General features: G+C 38.5%; 1 protein-coding gene across 4 annotated transcripts in view; it reads left to right on the top strand.

Annotated features, from left to right (window-relative positions):
• The window catches only part of LOC124784582 (exportin-7), a 247,235-nt gene that overhangs the window by 170,728 nt on the left and 51,601 nt on the right, over nucleotides 1-24,906 (top strand). For 2 of the 4 annotated variants that reach the window (XM_047254115.1, XM_047254113.1), the window contains exon 15: nucleotides 2,394-2,553. In XM_047254115.1, coding sequence (XP_047110071.1) covers nucleotides 2,394-2,553 — 160 coding nt within the window. Of the gene's footprint in view, nucleotides 1-2,393; nucleotides 2,575-24,906 lie in introns of all 4 variants that reach the window. The other 2 variants (XM_047254114.1, XM_047254112.1) reach the window with 1 other exon arrangement.

Here is a 24,906-nt window from a genome sequence, read left to right as displayed (position 1 = left end):
TTTACATGATATGTTTCAGGAAATTATTCTCATTTTCAAGTGCGTATTTCTTTGTTTTCTATGCAATTTTTAATAATGTTTGTGATGCGTGGGGTTGTGCATTGTTATCTTGCCTTTAAGTTTTATCTTGGTCCATTCGTGCAGAGTCTCACATACATTAAACATCACACATAATTTTCTGAGCACAGTATACATCGAAAAAACAAATTTACAGATGCAAAGATGTTTCTAGATGTCAGCAGAAATAATGCTATAGGTCTTCGACAGAATATTATATAGTTCTGTACAGAGGGTATTTATCTTGATAAACTGGATCATGTTATATCTATTAACAGTGGTGCTTATTTCTCTGTGTTACTATTTTTATATAAGTATACAGTCGACGCACGTGATGAAATTCACTGTTTCTGTTTCAGCTTCTTCATTTAATATTTTATACTTGTATTTTTTGTAATGTGAACATATTTGTAGTTCTTCTAACAGATCTATTTTATGCCTTTTATTTAGTTGTTGGGGTAATTTGATATTTTGCTCTACTTTTCTGAATATGTTTCCTGTGTTGGGTGTGTGTATGGCTGTTGCTGAAGTAGTGTGTCTTTGTGTGTGTGTGTGTGTGTGTGTGTGTGTGTGTGTGTGTGTGTGTGTGTGTGTGTGTGTGTGTGTGTGTGTGTGTGCGCATCTGGTGTTGAAGTCTCGACCTGTTTGTCCTAGGTAGAACATCGAGCATTCCTGGTATGTTACTTTGTATATTCCAGAGCCTTGAGTAATATGAATCATGATTACACTTTGTTTTCTATTAGCTTTTGCTGTAGTTTATTAGATGTAGAAAACCCAGTTTTACTGTGTGGTTTTCGAAAATATTTGCTATCTTCCATGATAAATTGCCAATGTGTGGGATGATCTCAATATACATTTGTTTTTGTCTTTCTCTTCTATGATGTGGTTTATGTTGGGGTTTTTCTTCACTTTGTCTAGTACTGTGTAAACAATGGAAGCAGTATAATCACTGGCAGCTGCAATCTGTTTCACTATGTTTATTTCGTATGTAGATTTTCTTCGTTTAAAGGTATTTTAATTGCCCTATATAGTGTTGATCTGTACGCCGCCTGTTTACGATTGTGTAGATGACGTGAGTTTGCAGGGAGTGTGATGTCAGTCATTATATTTTTCCTATAAATTTTAAATGTGTATGTTCTGTTGTCTACTATTTAGGTTCAAATAATTTGTTTTGTTCATTTTCCACTGTAAATGTAATTTTCTCATATATATACTACTGAAGCAGTTGTGAATGTCTATTATGTCCTGGGCATCCCATTTTGCCAACAGCAGCATGTCATGTCCATATACCCTATAAAATTCAGTTTTTGCAGATATACATGATGCTAGGCCATCTGCATCCTTATAAATGTTGCTTCCATGGTTGACGCATTATTAGAAAAAGTGAAGAAAGACCTAGATATGAACCACACCACAGAAGAAAAAGACAAAAACAAATATATGTTGATAGTGTATCACAGAAGACTACAAATATTTTTGTAACTCACAAAGTAAATCTAATGAACTAGAACAAAAAGTAATACACAACATAAAGTTTGATCATGACCCATATACTCAACTCTGGAATATATAAAGTAACATGCCAGGAATGCTCCATCTTTTACCTAAGACAAACCAGCTGAGATTTCAACACCAGGCATACAGAGCACATTAGACAACAGACACGCTACTTCAGCAATAGTCACACACACACACACACACACACACACACACACACACACACACACACGACACGCATTTGGAAAAGTAGAACAAAATGTAAAAGTACTCCACCGACTAAATGCAGAGTGTAAAATGGATCTGTTAGATGAGCTGGAGATATATTCACATTACAAAAAATATGAAGACAACAAATATTAAATGAAAAACTTTGAAGTGAATCAGTGAATTTCAGATGCTTTGACAGTAACTTGAAAATAATAGCTCACAGAAAAAGCACTATTGTAAATAGATATAAACAAATTATGATACAGATTATTAAGATAAATATCTTTGTTGACTACATCTAAAAACACCTTTGTAACTGCTTATGCAAGTTAGTTATTCTTGATGTATAGTGTGCACAGAAAATTGTGTTTGATTCTACAGAAATGGACCACAGGAAAACTTAGGTAACAGAACAATGCAGAATTCCACAGATCAAAACCATTATGAATAAATGGCATAGTACATTAATAAAATGGGAATAATTTCCTGAAAAACCTCATGTAAAATATAAATAAAGGAAAACAGAGACTGGTAGCAGGAAAGTTATTTATAAAGAAACCCATTACTTGTCATTTGTTTAAACTTACCTCAAATTTGTTAATGAAATAATTTTTCTGTAATTATTTCAGCTGCTTTTGAATCAATTGGCACTATGTTAGCATCTGCTGAAACTCCGCTTTTCGCATCTGAAGAAGCGAAGAAAGCTCTAATAGGGCTTGCACGAGATCTGAGAGGACTGGCTTATGCTTTTAATACAAAAACGTCATATATGATGTTGTTTGATTGGATGTATCCTTTCCTGCAGACAAGGTATATTTTGTATATGTGTAATATGATTAAACAATGGAAAATGTGGTTCAGTTTCAAACTGTTGTGTCTATTACTTACAGAGTGAATTAATAAAGCATGAATACCTGTTTAATACATTCTGCAAAGCTAGTCGTGAATGTATTTGAGAAAACTGAGAGGGTGCTCTTAACACTTCTTGGTAGGGCTTGCTTACCCGTCCCTTCAGCATGTTTTGAGCAACACTATTCCATTTAATGCAAACAGTAAGCTTTCTGAAAGAAACTTGAAGGTACAGACAAGAGGTAGTTTGAATTCCACTAGTCTTTGTTCTGCTGCATGGGTTCCTCTGAAGGTGAGCAGCTAAACATACCTTGTTTTTCCTATTGCTGTTTTCATTGAAGTGCCATTGAAGCCTCTGTGTGATATGTACATCATAAACAAGTTAAACTTGATTTGGAAAAATCTGAGCACATATTACCACGTTGCATGTAACTCAGGATTAGTGTAATGATTTCGAGAAGAACTGGTTGTCACAGCGTAAAGCTGTTCAGTTTGTATAATGAAAATGATGTGCAGTAGTTATCAAATATAATAATGGATTGAAATGAATAGAATAATAATGAATAGAAAATTGATGACAAAGATAGAATGTGAGGACTATTCAGTGATTTATGAAGATTTAGATGTGTGTCTCGGGGGTCCAGGCAGCCAGCAGACACAAAATCATGGTGCCTTTGGAGTAAGACTGTATAATTTATTAAAATATTGTTACATAAATAAAATTGCCAACATAGCTGGACATCCAAAAACAAGAGTACTATTTTATGTAATAAATGGCAATGTATGAGAAACTCATCAGCAAGTGTAGTTAAAGTTGGAGGGAGGGAATTCATGTAATTCAGTAGATTAAATTTGAGAACGTTGTACAATATAAGATGATTTTTCAGCATTATACCAAACTATTCACAAGCTCTACGCCCGTTGCACCTAAGTAGTGGCAACTGTTACAACAAGGTAGATGTCTATCAGTAATGGTACAAAATGAACAATAATTCAGAATATGATCTGGTGTATGGCATAAATTAAAAAATTCTGAAGAAGAACAGTGATGATTAAATAGAATTTATTAACATTGAGAACTGTTAGACCGTACAGAGCAAAAACAACTCTACAGTATAGTACCAGTATGAGAAATTAAGTACAATCAAGTATCAGCAGTATGAAGAGAACTCCGGCCAAATAAAATGAAATACGCTATACTGTTGTTTGTAGTGTGCATCAGACATGGTTTATATAAAATAAGTATGAGAGTAAGTATTCAAAGTAGAAATAAAGGAGCATAAATATGCAAATGCCTTTCCTTCATAATAGTTTTGTGTTATTGACAAAGGTTAAGATTCCTGAACGCATGCATGCGCATGCTCACTGCCCCTCCCTCCCCTCCCCCCCATGCTGCCCCCCCCCCCCCCCCCCCAAGAACACACACACACACACACACACACACTATTAATTGATTAATTGAATCTTTGCAGATACTATTGAAATATAAATAAAATTACACACAAGAGATTGCTTATATTCTGTTATCAGTCTGTATGGGCTACCCTGGAGAGGCAGGTACTTAAAATATGCCTTGTTGTCCCCATTGCCCTATTTACTTGGGCTCTTTCTGTTTCTGATCACATTCAAAGGCTGCCCAGTGTGCAAAAGATCTGCTTGTCTCTCCTTTATCCTTTCATGGGGGGAAAAATTACTCCTATCTTTATGTACTACCAGTTTAATCAGAGTTATAGTTAAAGTTATTTGACCATATATTATTTGTATAAAAAGGGACATAAAAGCAATGTGTAACAGTCAAACACACAATTCAACAACCAGTGCAATCAGCCTTACAACCATTTTTAATTAAAAGAAGTTCTTTCAGTTTATTGCTTTCTCTTAGACCATTTTCTGTGGCCATCTCCTGAGCAGGGGAGAGGGGCCTGATGGTGGTGATTAGGGACAGAAAAAATATTTTAGTTGAAGGCCAAGTTTGGTATTGTTTTTGCCAGTTTTGGTGCTATCTTCTGGCTACCTGTTTTCCAAGTACCATATGTCCTCATTTCATTGTTTCTCGGTGTTACATTGAAAACGATGGTACAGAAACCTCCATGAATGTTCATTTCAGTATTTATTTGGTATTACATTTACCATTTGAAAGTGGTGAGAGCATGATCTTAATCAAAGCCAGAGTTCTAGGTTAGATCAAAAATTAGGAACTTGGTTGTGAGTTGGTGAAGCCAGAGAATGGGATTCCTTAAAAAGCTGTCATACTACTCATGCAGCATAATTTCAGTTATTCTATCTGTTGTAAGTGTCAGTGCATTTTGCAGGATGTCATGTCATATACTGTGACAGAAACAAACTGAACATGTGCCATGTTGTTTTATATGTTTGCAAAGCTACAATTCCATATTTGGTCGCTTTCATATTTATTCATGCATTCTGTGAAAATAAACACTTCAGTTGGTATGTTGCATGAAAATCACACCAAAATGCGTCATGTTTGGTACGGTTTGTTGTGCAAAAGTGTCGGGAAATGTGACATTGATGAATAAAATTGTTACTGAAAGAGAGATCATTAGATTTAGGCCATTTTTGTTGTAGTCAGATGCAGGGCATCAGTTGTTTACATGGCGATTAACAATCATTTTAAGGCTGTATGTGAACTTCAGTATTGGCACAATAACACAAGATCAAATTTCAATATTAAACAACTATTGATTTCCAATATTAGTAATCTGCTGACCTCAAATTTGACATCTTTTCATGGGAGTGTGGAAAATGCCAAATTTCAGGACTTTCTATTAAAACTGCCAATTTCGTATTGGACCATTAAAAACTACTGATTTCACATTATTTTAGTCATTAGCATGTATGTGAAATTTTTGTATTCCTAATAGTCATAAACATAAACTGGAAATGTATGAGAAGCTGCCACTCTGCCCCAAAAGGACCAAAGTGCATTATAGGAGGCACCTAGAACAAGCATTTGGCAGTCAAGCTACTCATTTATAATTCCAAAACATTGGTTTGAATCCTCGCAAATGTGCTGGTCAGGTTGTGCTGTTGCTGTTCTTCGTGCTAGTAAATTTGACTTTCTCACATTCCAGGCCCACTGACTTTTTAATACTTAAAACTGCTTCAAACAGAATAATAAGCTTGGTTTTACTGTATGCAAACCATTTATATGCAAATTTAAGCTGCACCTAAACTTTTTACATGATAGTATAGTAAAAAGTAAATCTCAAATATAGGCTGCACTACTAAATTTACAAGAAAGTTCAATTAGTCTTTTGAGTTGCTTCTCTCCCCTTCCCCTTATTCAACACCACATGACTACAATGTACTTCTAACTTGGCAGAATAGAACAGTTCTGCTGTGAGGTGCAGACTGTTTACATGTGACACATGTTCATGGAAATACAAGATTTTTACAGAGGTCTAGTGACATGACTAATTCCAGGGACAGTGTAAGCAATTTGAGAGTGAGAGAAAAGTTGATCTTTTGGTTTGTGAGTGACGATGGAAAAGGAGTGTACTAGTTAACTGCAAAATTTAAATTTCAAATTATCAGCTTTGTAGAGGAATATGTAAAGCCGGAGCTTGATGTGGATTTGATGTTGATGAAAAAAACATTCGTTGGTTGTGTGCAAGTGAAGAGAAACTCCTTAATAGTTCAGAATATTGGTGTGCATTTCGAGGGTAAAGGTTGAAATATCCAAATGTGGAAAAAAGACTTGCTTGACTTTGTAATTGGGAAAGGAAATGTGGATATTGCATTCCTACTGAAATCATTCAAATTGAAGGCTGATAGGATGTAAAAGAAACATTTCACCAGTAAAATTTAACATTTCACATGGGTGGGTTTTGCAATTTATGCAACAAAACACACTATCTGTTTATACAGTTTGATATCTTTCCAGCATTGCATAATCCGACATCGATGCAAAAATTATTATTTACTTTCCCAAATAGGGAATGTACACCAAACGCTGATTAATTTTGATATGCTGAGCTGCACTACAATAAATAACATAGGTAAATGTACTATGCAAATATGTACATGTGCTGAAAAGCAGCAGTCACAGTGATGTTAAGCATTACAGCTGATGGACAGAAATTGCCACTATATGTGGTTTGTAATTGGAAAACTCTGCCCAAGGGAGAAATCTACCCACCTGGTATCATTGTAAGAACTTGTAATGGTGGATGAACTACAGAGGAACTGATCCTGTACCGGACTTAAGCAATTTGGAATAAGTGGTGAGGAGCTCTTCTTAGCTCAAGATCAATGCTTGTGTTGGATAGTTTCTGCTGGTACACAGGTGACTTGAGTGAAACAGAATCCGAAAAAAGGCAACTGTGACCTAGTGGCATGGCAAGTGTGTTGCAGCCTTTGGATGTGTTTTTCAGTCATCCATTCAGAGCTAGTATAAGACAATTCTATAGAGATTACATGATGAACAATACAACTTTGACACCAGGAGGCTGGTTGTAGTATGCTTCTGTGTCATAAGTGTGCTGTTGAATTTTGGCTGCTTGGCAGTCAATGCTGGAAGAACTTGTGGTGAAAAGTTTTTAAAAAGCTGACTTTCCAGTCATCTTGGTGGGACTGAGGACAACCTCCTTTGTCATACTGACTTTGAGCAGAGTTCTGGATCATGCAGCGACAATGACGAATCGCGTGCTGGTGACACTTGGAGTTATTGTGCATGATCTGGGTGGACTGATAGTGTGGAGTAACAAGGACCCACTGTATAATATTTCAGTGTGTTCAGATTTAATGTATGTGTGGTTATATATTTTCCGCAAAAGCAATAAAAAATTGTTAATTGTGTGAATTTTACCTCTATCATCTAAACTAGATTTGATCACAGTTCTTCATTTTGTGGCCACAGTGTTCATAAATGCTTTGCACTTGTTAAAGGTATTTGAAATCCATATTTGCAACTATTAACAATGTGGGAGCAGATGACATTTCCAGATATAAGCAGAATTAAGACAAAAATACAACAACTGACAATGTTTTCAACAGATAAAACAAACTGTGTAAAGTGAAGTATATGCATCTTCAGAAGTATCCAAAAGGCATTCAAATACTTTAATAATAAATTTGATTAATGCAGCAACTGCTACATATTATGTAGCAAAGAGTAGCTTCATTGAACTCATCATAAAATTTAAACCATATCAGATTCAAATGCATATCACATTCCTTTGGTTTGGAATTTCATGTGTTACATAACTCTACATATCTTAATGAGCTTGTAGACACATTCAGCATACTGTCGCCTGCTAACTATAGTTTGCTGTTCTGAAACAGCTGTGGGTTCTAACTGAGGTCATTTGATTTATATCTAAACGCCATCTCACATCAGTCACTGTGCCGCAGCTCTTTAGAAAGTGAACAGGTTGTACAAACAAACTGGTGCAGTTTTGTGAAACATTGCTAAACCATGTTCAAACAGTGTGATAAACTTGGTTTTATTAAAATTATCACATGGCACTGCAAACATCACATAACCCCATACTTTCAGTAAACTATTTACTGGGGAAAAAATGAGTAGGTAATTAATTTAAACATTTTGTGGCATTTGCCACATAACCCTCAGGCTTCGTTTGGGCAGGTTTCTGTTTCTTTAGTTACTCTTGAGATTGATATGATTCTCACTCATAAAACATTTCCCTCCAGACTTAGTCTCAAAACCATAATGAAAATTGGTCCTTTGGCACATTCTTTTTACTCTAGTATTTGTGTTTAGGGCCTTTTGCCATAGTGCATTGCCTGTGTGTAGGTAATGGTGCAAATGATGTTGTTTGGTTGTGTGTCTTTTAATCAAAATTCTATCAATTACAGTTCTAAATAGTCACCTCATGGGTCAGTAGCCTTGCCATAAATGATCTTACGGAAAAAGATTTTCAAATCTCGTCCAGTGCTGTCTCCAACTATCAGTTCTTCCTTCTCCCATCCCGTCTGGTAAGTCTCCCCTGACCCCGGGTTCAAGGAGCCACTGGCTCTGAAAGCTTGCAAATTTCAATATCTTTATACATGTGGTCTCCTGCCTGCACTTGGCGAGTAATTTTTTTAATCTACCCAATTACATTATATTTTCAGAAACTGATGATTTACATTGATTATGAGAGTAGATGCCTTTACTCATGATGGACTGATACCATTTTACAAACAGGAAGATCTGAAAGATTCACTGGCATACTGATATTAATAAAATATCTGCAAATTGGACAATTTTTAAGAGCAATGTCTACTTCATGCTGAGCTGAACAACTGCAAAATACCACAGAAATTAAAAATTTGAAGAAATCTAGAATGAGAACTCGGAGAGTTTATCCACCTCTTTTGCCATCACTTGGTTCATCCATATTTGCTACACTCTTATTTACAGTTCAGGTAACAGTATGACTACACATCACACTATGCAAATACCATTAAAATGTATTGACTATCTTGTGGCAAAGAGTTGTAGCCTTCACAGAAAAGATTTCCTTAGATGTAAAGGAGGGTGTGGGGGAATTAACCACTTTTATCGCTGATAAGTAATATCCCCCCCTGCAACTTTCGTCACTTTTTTTGCCATGATTCATGAACTAACTGACTGACTAACAATATGTTCCATTTACTTGCAGTTACATTATTATAAGTCTTTGATTGTTTGCCTAGTTTTGTCCTACACTTGACTTGCCCTTTTTCTTCATTCATAGGAAGATTAGGGCATACAATGTTTTAATGTCGTATAGCTGCATATGTTAAGTTTGAGCTTGTGAGATCACCACCATCTGTAAGAATGGCTTCTGGTCAGAAAGGAGAATTTGTCTAAATAAACAGTGTGAAATTGTCAGTAGTGTTCCAGTGGCTGCTTTGGGAACTACTGCTTCTTGTAAGGAAGAGCAACCTCCAAAAGGAATATGAAAACATTAGTGTATGCCAATGTAAAGAGAATATTGTTCAATCATCTCTATATGTTTGAACATCAGAGAAACATCGAGGAATTGTTTAACAAACTTGACTTAACATGCTACTGGATTGATTGCAAAGGTTCAAGTGTGCCCCTTGCAAAGAACTTTATAGCCCTTCAGAAAACATCTACAGTATGTTTCCATGTAGCTCAGTATAGCAGTAAGGAGTAAGGAACTGGGTAAATGACATCCTGTTTTCAGATCACTTTGGGGAAGATGGTAGGGTGTTTGGAGGGGGGGGTGACTGGCTGGCTGGCATGCGTGCTCGTGTGCATATTGTGTATTACTAACTTTCATTATGAGTCTTTATGGCTCTTCAGACTACTTGCATTCCTGATACTAGTACAGTGGAATCTCGTTAGCATGTTTCTGAAGGGGCTGCAGATTTTAAACACTATAAGCTACAGAAAAATACCTATTTCACAATAATTAGATTTTTGCTTCGATGAAACTGTGAAATTAAGGGTACCATATTTGGGATAATATACAATCTGTTAATGCCACACTTCCTGACAAACTGTCTCAGTTAATTATAATTGAAAGTTCACATTTTCAAGAACACGCTCTGAATATCACATCCAGAAACATTTAGAATTACATGGTAGTGCATTTTTGCTTCTTGTACACTAACAAGGAGAGGTCCCCAATAATGGGATCCATCTATTGAAACCATATGTATGGTGATGTAAGTTAAAGTCTCACGTATGTAAGTTAAATTCTCAGGTATTACATCCTAAACCATTCACATCGGTGGTTGCTTGTTTGCGAGTAATTGACAAAATAAAATGTTTATAATTTCGTGTGAAGCTCTACAGCTTTAAATAAGCAACATATTGTGATTCGATTGCATTGTGTAATGGTTATAGTACTAGCTTCATATGCAAGAGCGCATGGGGGTCAAATCCTATTAGGTAGTTCAAAATTTTTTATTTTAAAATGTTTATCATAATGACTTTGATCATTATTTTCATTTCATTAATTAGTTTGAATGTAATTTTTTATTTCTGTTCCTTTGCCACATCATTTTAATCACGATATTAATTTATTCAGTTGCTTTCATTTTTAATTACCATCATTCATTTTTGACTTGAAATCTTTGTGCATGTGAAGTTGATTAATTTATTTTTATTTATCTGTCACTGCCAATGGCCTTGCCGCAGTGGTAAAACCAGTTCCCATCAAATCACCGAAGTTAAGCTCTGTTTGGCTGGGCTAGCACTTGGATGGGTGACCAACCTGTGTGCCGAGCGGTTATGGCAAGCAGGGTGCACTCAGCCCTTATGAAGCTAACTGAGAAGCTACTTGATTGAAAAGTAGCAGCTCCATTCTCGTGAACTGGCATACTGCTGGAAGAACAGTGTGTTGACCACATGCCCCTCCATATCCGCATCCAGTGATGTCTGTTTTTAGACTACTGTAACATTTAAACTCTTGAAAATGCCAATCTATTCAAACATTTAAATCACAAATATTTATTGCACACTGGGCAAAATGAAGTAGGCAAAAATTTGAATGAAGGAAGGGATTAGAAGTAAAGCGAAAGTCAAGCAAAATGAGAAATAGAAATTATGAAGGGAATAAAATGTACAAAAATATAGGATGACGAAACAGAAGAAATTAAATCGATTTTAATCCATGGGCGTTATTAAAATCACATGCACTAAGATTCCAAGTGGAAAAAGAATTACAGGAATTAAAAATAAGAGCAATTCAAAAAGTTAATATGATGATTAAAATGATGTACCAAAGGAATAGAAATAAAAAATTTCATTTAAACCAATTAATTGAATAAAAGTAATGATTGATATCATTTCAATAAAGATTTAAAAATAAAAATTTTTGTAGCACCTACCATGGGTCGAACCCACTTCTTGCATATGACGCTAGTACTACAACCATTACACCAAGCAACCACTTTATATTAAGTTACTTATTTAAAGCTTTAGCCCATCACGCAAAATTTAAAAAAAAAAATTTCGTCGATTACTGGCAAATGAGGGCCCACCATGGTGAATGGTTGCAGGATGTAATATCTGGGACCTTAACCTGCGTCACCACGCAAATGGTTTCAAAAATTTGATTGCACTCTCCTTGGCTAGATCCAATTTATTGGATGTGTATGCTTTTATCATCAGCCAGTTGGAATGCAGGACAGTCATGTGACATGAGTGTGGAGCCTCATGTGTCCAAAATACGAACCTAGCTTGAGGTGTAGAAAAAATAAAAATACTCTAATATTTCAGATGTTATTACAATTCTCTATACAAACAATTATTGTTCATTTATCATTTCTCCATTAGCAAATCACTTCCGGTGACCGCTGCCATACCTTAACTAAAGACCTGGCAAAGAACCCAAGAAAATTCTGGTCGTATGTAAAATCGCTAAGGGGGTATAACACTTCCATCTAGGCACTCATTCACCAGTATGGTGTGCCTGTTAAAGATAGCAAAATGAAAACTGAAGCTTTAAATTCCACATTTAAGAAATCGTTCATGCATACAAACGCACTGTCGTTTGACCATCGCACAGATTTACATATGAGTGACATAGTAACGAGCATCACTGACAGAGAGAAACAGCTGAAAACAGGTCCAGACAGAATCCCAGTTCGCTTCAACAAAGCGTTCTCTAGGGTACTGGTGCCTTACTTAACTTGCATTTATTGTGAATCTCTCACCCATTGGGAAAAAAGTGCAGTTCATTCCTGTAAGTAAGAAGGTTAAAAGAACAGACATGTAAAATTACAGGCCAATATCCTTAACACTTGTTTGCTGCAGAGTTTTAGAACATTTTCTGAGTCTGAATATAATCAATTTCCTAGAGACTGAAAACCTTATGTCCACTAGTCCGCACGGTTTTAGAAATCATCGCTCATGTGAAACTCGGGCTTGCTTTTTTCTCATGATATACTGTGGACTATGGATGAAGGACAACAGGCAGATTCCACATTCTTAGATTTCTGGAAAGTATTTGGCATGGACCCCCCCTCCCCATCCCCTAGACTGTTACTGAAGGTACAAATATACAGAATATGTTCTCAGATGTGTGAGTGGCTCAGACTTTTTAAGCAATAGAACCCTGTATGTTGTCCTTGATTGCAAAGTGTTTATCAGAGACAGTGTATTGCTAGGGTGCCACAGAGTAGTGTGATAGTACAGCTATTATTTTTTCTCTGTACATAAATGATCCAGCAGACAGGATGGACAGCTGTCTGCAGTTGTTCGCTGATGATGAGTGACTGTAGGATGGTGCAAGATGACTCAGACAAAATTTGTAGTTGGTGTGATGAATGGTAACTGGCTCTAAATGTAGAAAAATATTAAGTTAATGCAGATGAGTAGGAAAAACAAAACCAGAATGTTCAGTTACAGCATTAGTAATGTCCTGCTTGGTGCAGTCGTGTCATGTAAATATCTGGGCTAACATTACAAAGCAATATGAAATGGAATGAGCATGTGAGGATTGTGGTAGGAAAGGCGAATGGTTGACTTTGGCTTATTGGGGGGATTTTAGAAAAATATGATTCTTCTGCAAAGGAGACCGCATATAGGATGCTAGTGCAACCTATTCTTGAGTATTACGTAAGTGTTTAGGATCTGTACCAGGTCATATTAAAGGAAGACATTGAAGCAATTCAGAGGCAGGCTGCTAGATTTGTTGCTGGGAGCTTTGAACAACACACAAGTGTTACGGACACGCATCAGGAACTCAAATGGAAATCCTCGTAAGGAAGCAATGTTCTTTTCGAGAAACACTATTGAGGACATTTAGACAACCAGCATTTGAAGCTGACTGCAGAACAGGCCTGCTACAGCCAAGATACATTTTGCGTATGGACCACGAAGATAAGATACAAGGAATTATGGCTCATACGAAAGCATATAAACAATCATTTTTTCCCTCACTTTATCTATGAGTGGAGTAGGAAAGGGAATGACTAGTAGTGGCAGAGGGTACCCTCTACCAAGAACCGTATGGAGGTTTGTGGAGTGTGTATGTAGATGTAATTGAATAGGGGTTGTCCTTTCAGTAAACTACCAGTATATCATAATCTTAACCTGACTATACTGTAATACAGTAAGATACAGTGCATAGTCTCGTCTTCACAGAGGTCTGAAAAATATGTGAGTAGTTAATTGTTTCTTTTGTCCTTATTTTAGTATTGTATTGTCCATCTATGTTATTACATTCATCACTTCTTCATAGACTTCTAAACTCAACAGACAATACTTAACTGTGCCCATTGTTCCAGTAGCTTTTGATATTGAAGAACCAACGAAGGTTCTGGTTTGTCTTCATCTTCACATTCCTGTTTCTCTGCCATCTGCTGCTGCAATACTTCATAGTCAGTAATGCCTTCGTAACATTCACAAAAACTAAGGTAGTCAGTGTTTTATACTTGCTCCATTATTATATGACATTGTTCAGCTGCGTTTCCTTCATTTTCTGGCGTGATGCTTTCTATAAGTATCTGATGAAAGCCAGCCTTCTTGAAGCAGTTTGAGAGTGTGCTTTCTCATACAGATTCCCAGCCACTTATGTGCGCAAATCTTCCTGTATTTTTGTTTCAGGAATTTTGAAAGATCTTGATCAAATGGCTGAAGGTGGTTGTGTAGTTGGGAGGAAAATCCACTACATTTATATTACCTAGATACGACGTATCTTGGAGATGCGATGCACATTGTTCAATAAACAGTACAATTTTCCTACTTCTAACAACCAGCCTTGCATCCTAGGCATGCAAGAATAGTTGGAATATAGTTTTTGTAATCCGTGCTTTCACATTAGATGTATGTGTTGTGGGTGAGAAAAATACTGACAATGCTGCGAGCGATCTGACTACGTTGTGTTGTTCTAAATAATGTGTGTAGACCGGTGTGTTAATCTCTTTTAGATGCTTAGTCTCAAGTTTCAATGATACAGCCATCATGTGATTTTTGAGAGTGCCATCAGTGAAGTTGTGCTTTGTTAAGAAGATCTAACAGCTGAATTTTGAGCAACATTATGCCATCAAGTTTTGTGTTAAACTTGGGGAATCTGCAATTGTGACGTTTGAAAAGTTCATACAGGCCTATGAGGAACATGCCTTATCAAGAGCATGAGTTTTTCACTACCACAGATCATTTTTAAAATGCTGAGAACATGTTGAAAATGAACCTTGCTCAGTGAGATCTTCAGTTTCAAAAACTGACAAAAATGTGAAAGTTGTGTGTGCTGTTGTGTCACCAGACAGCTTTGTTCCTGCAGAACTATCAACCAAGTGTTTTTGCAAATATGTCCTTGAAAGGCTCTGGAGGAGGATGAATCAAGTGAGACCAGACATTGCAGACAAGTGGAGGCTGCATCATGACAATGCCCCATGTCACACGCCCATTGAATTTTTGACCTCAGAAGACATTCCTGTTGTTCCACAGCCCTTGTACTCACCTGATGTGAGCCCTTGTGACTCTTTCCTTCTCCCAAAATTGGAAAATTCCTTAAAAGGGTGTCGTTTTGGGACTCTGGAGAACATTCAAAAGAATGTGACTGACAAGTTAAAGGCCCTACCAGTTGAGTATTTCAGTGTGGGAATGACTCTGCTGATGTGTAGTTGCCAAAGGGAACTACTTTGAAAATAACAATATTGTTGTTTGACAAAAATAAAAAACTTTGCTAGATTAAAACTCTGTCTCGTCACTTTCTCACACACTTCGTATTTTCATGGAAATGTCAGCAAATTTTTAAATCATTGTGTACTCTTTGCCTTTCCAATTATTAGTGGCATCATCTTTTCTGTTCAACTCTCATCACAACATAATAAGAAATTAACTAACCCCTCTTCACTAAATTTTCCATTGTGGCATTTCGCTCCCCTGTACTCCTAAGTTCTATCGTACAGATGGTGAGAAAATAAGCCTGTTTCATCTGCATTAAAAACTTCGTTGGAACTGCAGCTTTCTATGGTTGATGGAAGATTATTTTTCCATGACTAAACAGTCCCAATGTTTATTCTACCATCCTCATGTCAAACACATTTGTACACTAAATTGTCAGTTCTTGACCCTTTCGATCCAGCCATTTGATGATTTGAAATCTGCGAGTGCTAACTTTCATACCAAATACGTTGCTTTAGCGCAAACCACAATGGTATACGAGGTGCTATCCAAAATTTTTGGGACTAGTGCTGCCATCTGTTGAAAACCTTACCTTTGGACTAACGGTCACCATCACCCTCGAAGTAGTTCCCATCGGCACGTACACACCAGTCACAGTGCTTCTGCTGCTGGTCAAACGTTTTCTGGAAGTCCTGTTCTTTGAGGGTGTTTATCACCGCCAGCAATGCTTCTTGAATCCTCTCTGGAGTGTCGAACCGACGGCCTTTCAACTTGAGTTTCAGTTTTGCGAAATCACGAGGTGCCAAATCTGGCGAGTATGGTGGGTGGGGTACAACTGCCATGTTGTTTTTTTGCAAAGAAGGTCCTGGTGAGCAAGGACGTGTGACAGGGCGCGTTGTCATGATGCACCAGCCAGTTCCTTTGATGTCGAAGTTCGGGCCGTCGTTGCCACGTTTTCACGGAGCCATCGCTAAATGTCACAATAGTACATGGAATTCACTGTTTGGTTGGGTGGGACTAATTATTTGTGCACAATTCCCTTGGTATCAAAGAAAACGATGATCATGCTCTTCACTTGGGGAGCCCAGGCTCTTCCAGTGGGAAAATTGTTGCTTTGTCTCTGGATCATAACAGTAAATGGAGTTGAATCATTGCAAGGGTCTCCGTAGCACTTTTCCTGAAATGCACACAGAATTTGATACACACCCGCTGTTCTGTTCACAGATCCATCATAAAATCACCACACACCAAACACAGAGTATTACGGAAATCACTGTGGACACCCAACATGTCCTCCCAGCTGAATGCCACTCTGCACACTGACTTATCAGATATGCAGCACCAGTCCGGAAAATTTTGGATTCCACCTTGTATTTGAAGCATGAGCTTATTTAATTCACTTCAGTACCACATTTTCCAGTTCTCAAAACTTACTCTCATGAACTCATCTTCGTTTGCTATAGCCTCCTTCCAAACTAGCTGCTTCAGTTATTTTTCATTTGCTCACTCTTGTACTTAATTTTGATGGAAAAATGTTCATGCAGTACAAGACGTAAACTATGGCTACTGCGCTTCATATCAATTGCCTACATCTTAGCACAGACGACGTGGCAATGATCTGTTCTGAAAATGCATTACGCATTCCAGATGGAAATGCATTAAGTTCTGTTAGTTTTGACCAGTCTGTAGCCTTTTAAAGGTGTCCTCTGTGCAGACAGCAGCACGTAGGTTGTAGGTCCATTGTCTTGAGGCTGGAATGAACTATTATCAAGGGACTGATGTTATGTAATTAAATAATTCATTCACTCTTTTCTACGGATACCACTCGTATTTATTGTAGCATAACGCAAGAAACTGTAAGTTACGAACATTATCCATGTCACATGTTATTAATGTATTTACTAACTTTATCTTGTGACATCAGTACTTGATTACGTGTTATGGATTCTTAAACTGCTCTAGACTCATTATTCCTGCACAAAATTAGGATTTGACTGATGACACAAGATATATGTCTGTCTGCCATGACTGCCCCTTCTGACCTGATTAAAACTTTACTGAATTTGCATAAAATTGAAATATAACTGTCTGCAGCTGACAACATGTCTGTCCACCATGACTGCCCATTCAGATCTGATTCGGCAGTGCCACTACTTCACTTGGGAGCCTGGTCTAGGTGGGGCTTGAAGACACTTAAAGAACTTTGTTTTTTCATTAGCTTTTGTTTTTAGCTTTGCATGTAATTCTGACTTTTGAAATAACTAGATGACAGCATGCTATTTGTAGATAAGTTTAATGCACCATTATTAAAATATTTGAAAGAAAGTTAGCATTTTGATTCTCAGTCTCTGAACATATCAACTGATTGCATTGGTAGGCTGCATATATATATATATTTTTTCTTTTTTTTTTTTTTGGGGGGGGGGGGGGTGGTCCTCACTCAAGAAAGGTGCTGTCTGGTACTGGTACCTCACACCACTGATAACGCCATACGCATGATGCTGCAACCTCTTCTGCTCTGAGGAGAGAACCTTGGAGCCGTATGAGTCTCGTACAGATTCCTGTATGGAGGACATAGTGATAGACATCCCTTGGGTTATGAAGCAGCTGAATGGGTTGAAAATAAATAAATCACCAAGTCCTGATGGGATTCCAATTCGGTTTTACAGAGAGTACTCTATTGCATTGGCTCCTTACTTAGCTTGCATTTATCGCGAATCTCTTGCCCAACGTAAAGTCCCGAGCAACTGGAAAAAAGCGCAGGTGACAACTGTATATAAGAAGGGTAGAAGGACGGATCCTCAAAATTACAGACCAATATCCTTAACATCAGTTTGTTGCAGGATTCTCGAACATGTTCTCAGTTCGAATATAATGAATTTCCTTGAGACAGAGAAATTGCTATCCATGCATCAGCACGGATTTAGAAAGCATCGCTCCTGCGAAACGTAACTCACCCTTTTTTCCCATGATATCTTGTGAACCATGGATGAAGGGTATCAGACGGATGCCATATTCCTTGACTTCCGGAAAGCGTTTGACTCGGTGCCCCACTGCAGACTCCTAACTAACGTACGAGCACATGAGGTTAGTTCCCAAATGTGTGAGTGGCTCGAAGACTTCTTAAGTAATAGAACCCAGTACGTTGTCCCCGATGGTGAGTGTTCATGGGAGGTGAGGGTATCATCTGGAGTGCCCCAGGGAAGTGTGGTAGGTCCACTGTTGTTTTCTATCTACATAAATGATCTTTTGGATCGGGTGGATAGCAATGTGCGGCTGTTTGCTGATGATGCTGTGGTGTACGGAAAGATGTCGTCGTTGAGTGACTGTAGAGGATACAAGATGACTTGGACAGGATTTGTGATTGGTGTAAAGAATGGCAGCTAACTCTAAATATGGATAAATGTAAATTAATGCAGATGAATAGGAAAAAGAACCCTGTAATGTTTGAATACTCCATTAGTAGTGTAGCGCTTGACACAGTCACATCGATTAAATATTTGGGCGTAACATTGCAGAGCGATATGAAGTGGGACAAGCATGTAATGGCAGTTGTGGGGAAGGCAGATAGTCGTCTTTGGTTCATTGGTAGAATCTTGGGAAGATGTGGTTCGTCTGTAAAGGACACCGCTTATAAAACACTAATACAACCTATTCTTGAGTACTGCTCGAGTGTTTGGGATCCCTATCAGGTCGGATTGAGGGAGGACATAGAAGCAATTCAGAGGCGGGCTGCTAGATTTGTTACTGGTAGTTTTGATCATCACACGAGTGTTACGGAAATGCTTCAGGAACTCGGGTGGGAGTCTCTAGAGGAAAGGAGGCGTCTTTTCGTGAATCGCTTCTGAGGAAATTTAGAGAACCAGAGTTGAGGCTGACTGCAGTACAATTTTACTGCCGCCAACTTATATTTTGCGGAAAGACCACAAAGATAAGATAAGAGAGATTAGGGCTCGTACAGAGGCATATAGGCAGCATTTTTCCCTCGTTGTGTTTGGAAGTGGAACAGGGAGAGAAGATGCTAGTTGTGGTATGAGGTACGCTCTGCCACGCACCGTATGGTGGATTGCGGAGTATGTATGTAGATGATGTCTGCTAAAGCCAGAAATATCAGCAATAGAAACACACTTCATACGTGAATTTTTACGCACTTTCTCAATAATGTTCCACTTTTCTTCATTTTTTAACTGTCTTTTTGTCCTTGAAGTATTGGCACTCGGTTTCTTGCACGCGCGCGCACACACACACACACACACACACACACACACACACACACACACACACACACGGACTGAGAATCACTCAAGTGCTAAATAGGAACAAAGAGTGCCAGTGATTGAGCTGCACACTAATAAATATTTGGTTTATTTTTTGGCTACTACAGAAGTCTTACTGCCAACCTGTAGGTACTACTTTGTCATAACTAGTGTAAAAAACAATCTGTATGACTTCCAGAGCTGCCACCACTGAATAATGCTATATCCCTGCACATATCCACATATCCTGCAAAAATCCTGCACCCACCACTCTCATCTCTTAGCGGCAGATGTTGCTGTGGTCCAACAGTACAGATTCCATCAAATCTGAAATCACTAAACAGAGGAGGAGAAGAAATAAACAAGTTGTTTTAACATGCTTTTAATGCAATTGGGAGTGAGACTTCCAAAAACAGTCATATTATGCATTGAAAATGTGGTAACAAGGGACGTACTAATGTGATTCCACTGTAATAGATGTCATCATTGCAATTAGGACAGTGGTAGAAGCCTATTAATCTAAATCATGTCTATGTGACATGATAAATGGGATATACTGTAGCATCTGTTAGTATATAAAGAAAATATATACTGTGGCAAGTTGTCAAATACATTTCTACCCATGTATTGACTCCAATACTTCCAAGTATTTTCAGAGGCTACTATTTTGTCCTATTATAAATATTCATGCTTTGCTCTATTTTTTGAGAAAAGAGAGAGATTATTGAAGATGGGAGACATCAGTGGATAAATGTAGTGTGCAATTGTCAAAATACCAAATTTTTGAAGAGGTCTCTGCAGCATGTACCAGAACTACCATCAGATTTAATACTTGCAACATGATTATGTACTTGGAAATATTATACTTGTAAGTTAAGGTTTCTCAAAAATGATTCTGTGATTAATTAGTTAATGAAATATTCAGCATTAACTTTTTTCTTAATTTTTAAATCACCTATAGCTGTAACAATGCATACTGCAAATGTAACGGAACTTAAGTGCTTCATTAATTCTAGAGTGTGGGCTTTTATAATAAAGGTTGCAACATATTTGTAGTTCCTAAAACATAACATTAACCACTTCTTGTATTTCATTGTTTGAGTGGACACAAGTCAAATCCGAAATTTAATGATAATCAAAGCATGTGTTTATGTTCTAAAATCTTTCATTAGCTGCTCTATCACGTAGAGGATTAGTGTGGTTTTATGCCTTCTTGCTATATGTTTATTTTGAAATGCTGTTGGGTATTCAGCTGGATAGTGTCATCCAAATGGTGTAATATTTCAGCAGACTGACTTGTTGGCATCTTCAGGTAGTAATCTTCAGGGCTGCCTGCAGGTAGTAACAAGTCAGTTTGTCAAAATATCACACCATCTGGATAATCTCACTTGGCTGAATACCCAGAAAGAATTTCTAAAACAGTTCTAAGGTTACTTTTTATCCATACACCTGAATCATCTACAGAAAGGTAAAATTTGTAGTTTCTGTCATGAATGTGGTAGACCATTAATGTGCATCAGAAAGAAAGACAACCGAAAATAGAACCTTTGATTAAACTATGCCTTGGTGCTTCAGATTGTTAGCGCTGTTGCTATGCAATCACCATGGAACCTATATTCTCTGTTGTTATGCAGGTAGAAAGAAAACCATGAATGTGTTGTATTCCATAATATTTTAATTTGCACATGATAATATGATTGTTCACACAAGCAGAAACATTAGCCAGGTCACAAAATATTTACATTGGTAATTGTTTCTGATTTATTGGCTCTAAGTTAAGTTATTTGCATGTTCTGTTCATCATAATTGCACCCTTTTGTTGTTACGCAGAATGGGAAGGTAATGGAAAATATGGCAGTATACTAACCATTTACATGATTTCTTAAGGTTTTTTTGTTTAACATGCATACCGTGATTCAACTCTTCTGTGGAGTAGGAGGTATCAAGCAGATGTTATTTCATTTCTTATTTAAAGTTAATTTCAACAATTTTATGAAAAGGATAGAGTGCTACTCACCATATATTGGAGATGTTGAGTCGTACACAGGCAGAAAAAGCCTACTAAACGCACAAGCTTTAAGCCGGAAGGTCTTATTCCGAAATAGACAACACAGGCAAATGCAGACACAGCTCACACACACATCACCACTGTCTCCAGCTGCTGAGACCAGACTGTGAGCAACTGTGCATGATGAGAAAGCAGTTAGGGTGGTGGGAGCGAGGAGGAGGCAGGGGTGCGGAGGGGGAGGTAGAACAGGTTATGGGTGGTGGACAGTAAAGTACTGTTTGTGGGAGCATAGAGGGACGGGATGGGGGACAATGACTAACAAAGGTTGAGGCCATGCGGATTATGGCAATTTACAATATATTGCAGAGAGTTTCCAACTGCGCAATTCATAAAAATTAATGTTTGGTAGGAAGGATCTAGGTGCCACAGGCTGTGAAGCAGTCATTAACGTGAAGAATGTTGTGTTGGGCAGTGTGTTCAGCAGCTGGGTGATGCAGCTGTTTCTTGGCCACAGTTTGTCACTAGCCATTCATGCAGACAGCCAGTTTGCTGGTTGTTATGCCCATGTAAAATGAAGCACAGTGGTTGCAGTTTAGCGTTTAGATCACATGACTGGTTTCACAGATAGCCCTGCTTATGACCACACTGCAGTAGGTGACATTGGGGGGATGTGTGGGACAGATCTTGCATCTTGGTCTATTACAAGCATATGAGCCGTGAGACAAGGGAGTGAGAACAGGGTTTATGTGGGGATGGATCAGTATATTAGGTGGACAGCAGAATACAGCTGTGAGAATGGTGGGGAGGATAGTGTGTAGGACATTCCTCATTTCAGGGTACGATGAGAGACAGACAAAACATTGGCAGAGAATCGAATTCAGTTACTCCAGTCTTGGGTGGTTCTGAATCACATGGTGAATGCTCCTCTGTGGTTGTATGGTCTCCAGTCAACCACCACCTCCGAAACCCCCACTTATGGCCACAGAGGAGCCTTCCCCTTGGGTCAGAACCATTCAGGACTGGAGTGACCAAACCACATTCTCCGCCAGGGCTTCAACTACCTCTTGTTGTGTCCTGAAATGAGGAATATTCTACCCACTATCCTTCTCACCCCTCCCACAGTGGTATTCTGCAGTCACCGAACCTATGCGATATACTCATCCATCCCTAAACAACCCCTGCTCCCAGCTCCTTACCTCATGGCTCATACCCATGTACTAGAACTAGATGCAAGAACTGTCCCATACATCCTCACACCACCTGCTACTCCAGCACAGTCACAAGCATCACCTATCCATCAAAGGCAGGGCTGTGAAACAAGTTACGTGATCTACAAGTTAAGCTGCAACCACCATGCTGCATTCTATGCGGGCATGACAACCAACAAGCTGTCTGCCCACATGAATGGCCACCTACAAACTGTGGCCAAGAGACAGCTGGACCAACTATTTGCTGAGCACAAAGCCCGACACAATATTATTCATTTTAATGGCTGTTTCACAGCCTGTGCCATCGGGATCCTTCCTACCAACACCAGTTTTTGTGAATTGTGCAGGTGGAAACACACTCTGCAATACATTCTACATTCTCGTAACCCCCCTGGCCTCAATCTTTGTCAATTGTTGTCCTACACCCACCTATCCCCTCCCCTGTTCCCACTCCACAGCCTCCTATTCCACAAGAACACCTGCAGTCTGTTTACTTCTCTTGTTTTCCACTAGCCCTTCCCCCGTCCTGCCCTCCCTTGGGCATCCCGACTGCACCTAGCTGCCCTACCCTCTCTACACCTCATCCCTGTATCCTCCCCCACCTGCCCCCATCAGTAAGTAACCAGCTCTCCCTCCCCCTTCCCACCCCAGCCGCCTCCTTAGCCCCACCAAACAGTCTGCTTCTCCCATCATGCGCAGTTGCTCACAGTCTGGCACTAGCAGGCAGACACAAGTGATGTGTGTATGAGCGAGCTGTGTGTGTGTGTGTGTGTGTGTGTGTGTGTGTGTGTGTGTGTTTTTCAGGAGGCGGCCTTCTGTCCGACAGCTTACATGTTTAGTAGTCTTTTTGTTGTGCCTTTCTGCGTCTCTGCATCTCCACTATGTGGTGAGTAACAATCTATCTTTTTCATAATATTTTTATTATTCCATCTTGAATTTTTCATTGTTAAAGTTAGTTTATAAGCCATTGCATTATTTACCTCACTGGGTAGGTAGTCAAAGATTTTTATGGCTGAATACCTTACTCTTTTCTGTCAAAATTATTTAACTGAGTGGATAAAAAATCTACTCACCAAGTGGTGGCAGAGCACACACATAAAAGATGGTTGTGAGTGGCAAGCTTACAGAGCCAGAGTCCTTCAGGCAGAAGGGTTGAAGGGGAAGGAAGAGAGGTGAAGGAAAAGGACTGGAGAGGTATAGGAAAAGGGGTAGATTTCCGGAGAGTTGCCCAGAACTGCGGGTCAGAGGAGACTTACCGTATGAGGTGAGAAGGAAAGACTGATACTGTACGGTAAGTCTCCCCTGACCTGCAGTTCTGGATGACTTTCTCAAAATCTACACCTTTCCTTAGACCTCTCTTGTCCTTTTCCTTCACTCCTCTTCCTTTCCCTTCAACCCTTCTGCCTGAAGGAGGAGCCACTGGCTCTGAAAGCTTGCCAATTACAACCATCTTTTTTAACAGTGTGTTCTGCTGCCGCTTGGTGAGTAGATTTTTTTTTATCCATCCAATTAAATAATTTTGTCAATAATTGATTGTTTTCATTGTTACTCCTTTCTGTGGAACACTCAAACTGAGTGATAGATATTTTTAAATATTTCTCCTCTTAGTATTATGTCTTTTGTTTTGAAAGTATGGTTGATTTGTGGACAGGATGTGTTACCCTTATTATATGCTTCTGTTCACTACAGCAGAATATGATGCCATAAGTGAACAAAAATGGGAAAAGAACGTCCACTTTTTGTTTTGGTATCCAAATGCTGATACTATTCATAATGCAAAAGTCGTAGAGTATAAACATTTAGGATGGTCTGTAACAGATTATTTCCAATTCAGGTTCTTATCAGTATCAACACTTAGAAATTTATATGGATGTGTTAAGGGTTCTTGTGTACATTTATTTATTTATTCATTTTTTCCCAGTAGGTTCCAGGAGGTGGTAAGTAATCACACTGGTTGATAATTGTTAACATACCAACTACACTCATGCTCATAAATTAAGGATAATGCTGTTATGTGGTGAAACAACGCTCTGGTGGGCGGTTTGTGGGTTTAAATCACCTCGGGGTGTGACCATGTGGTGCATTTGACCTGCAGTCATCGCACGGTGGTGCTGGCAGCAGTCCACATATGCAGAGATGTGTTGGTGCATGTCAGAGTACGGTGCAATGAGTAAGTGTGCAGACATTTTCAGTTGTGCTAATGGTGACTGTGTGTTGAAAATGGCTCAAAGATCACATATTGACGATGTTATGAGGGGTAGAATGCTA

The sequence above is a fragment of the Schistocerca piceifrons genome, chromosome 1 (genome assembly GCF_021461385.2).
Source record: "Schistocerca piceifrons isolate TAMUIC-IGC-003096 chromosome 1, iqSchPice1.1, whole genome shotgun sequence".
NCBI classification, from domain to species: Eukaryota; Metazoa; Arthropoda; class Insecta; order Orthoptera; family Acrididae; genus Schistocerca; species Schistocerca piceifrons.
Note: the sequence above shows the minus strand (reverse complement) of the source record. Positions and strands in the feature narration are given on the sequence as shown.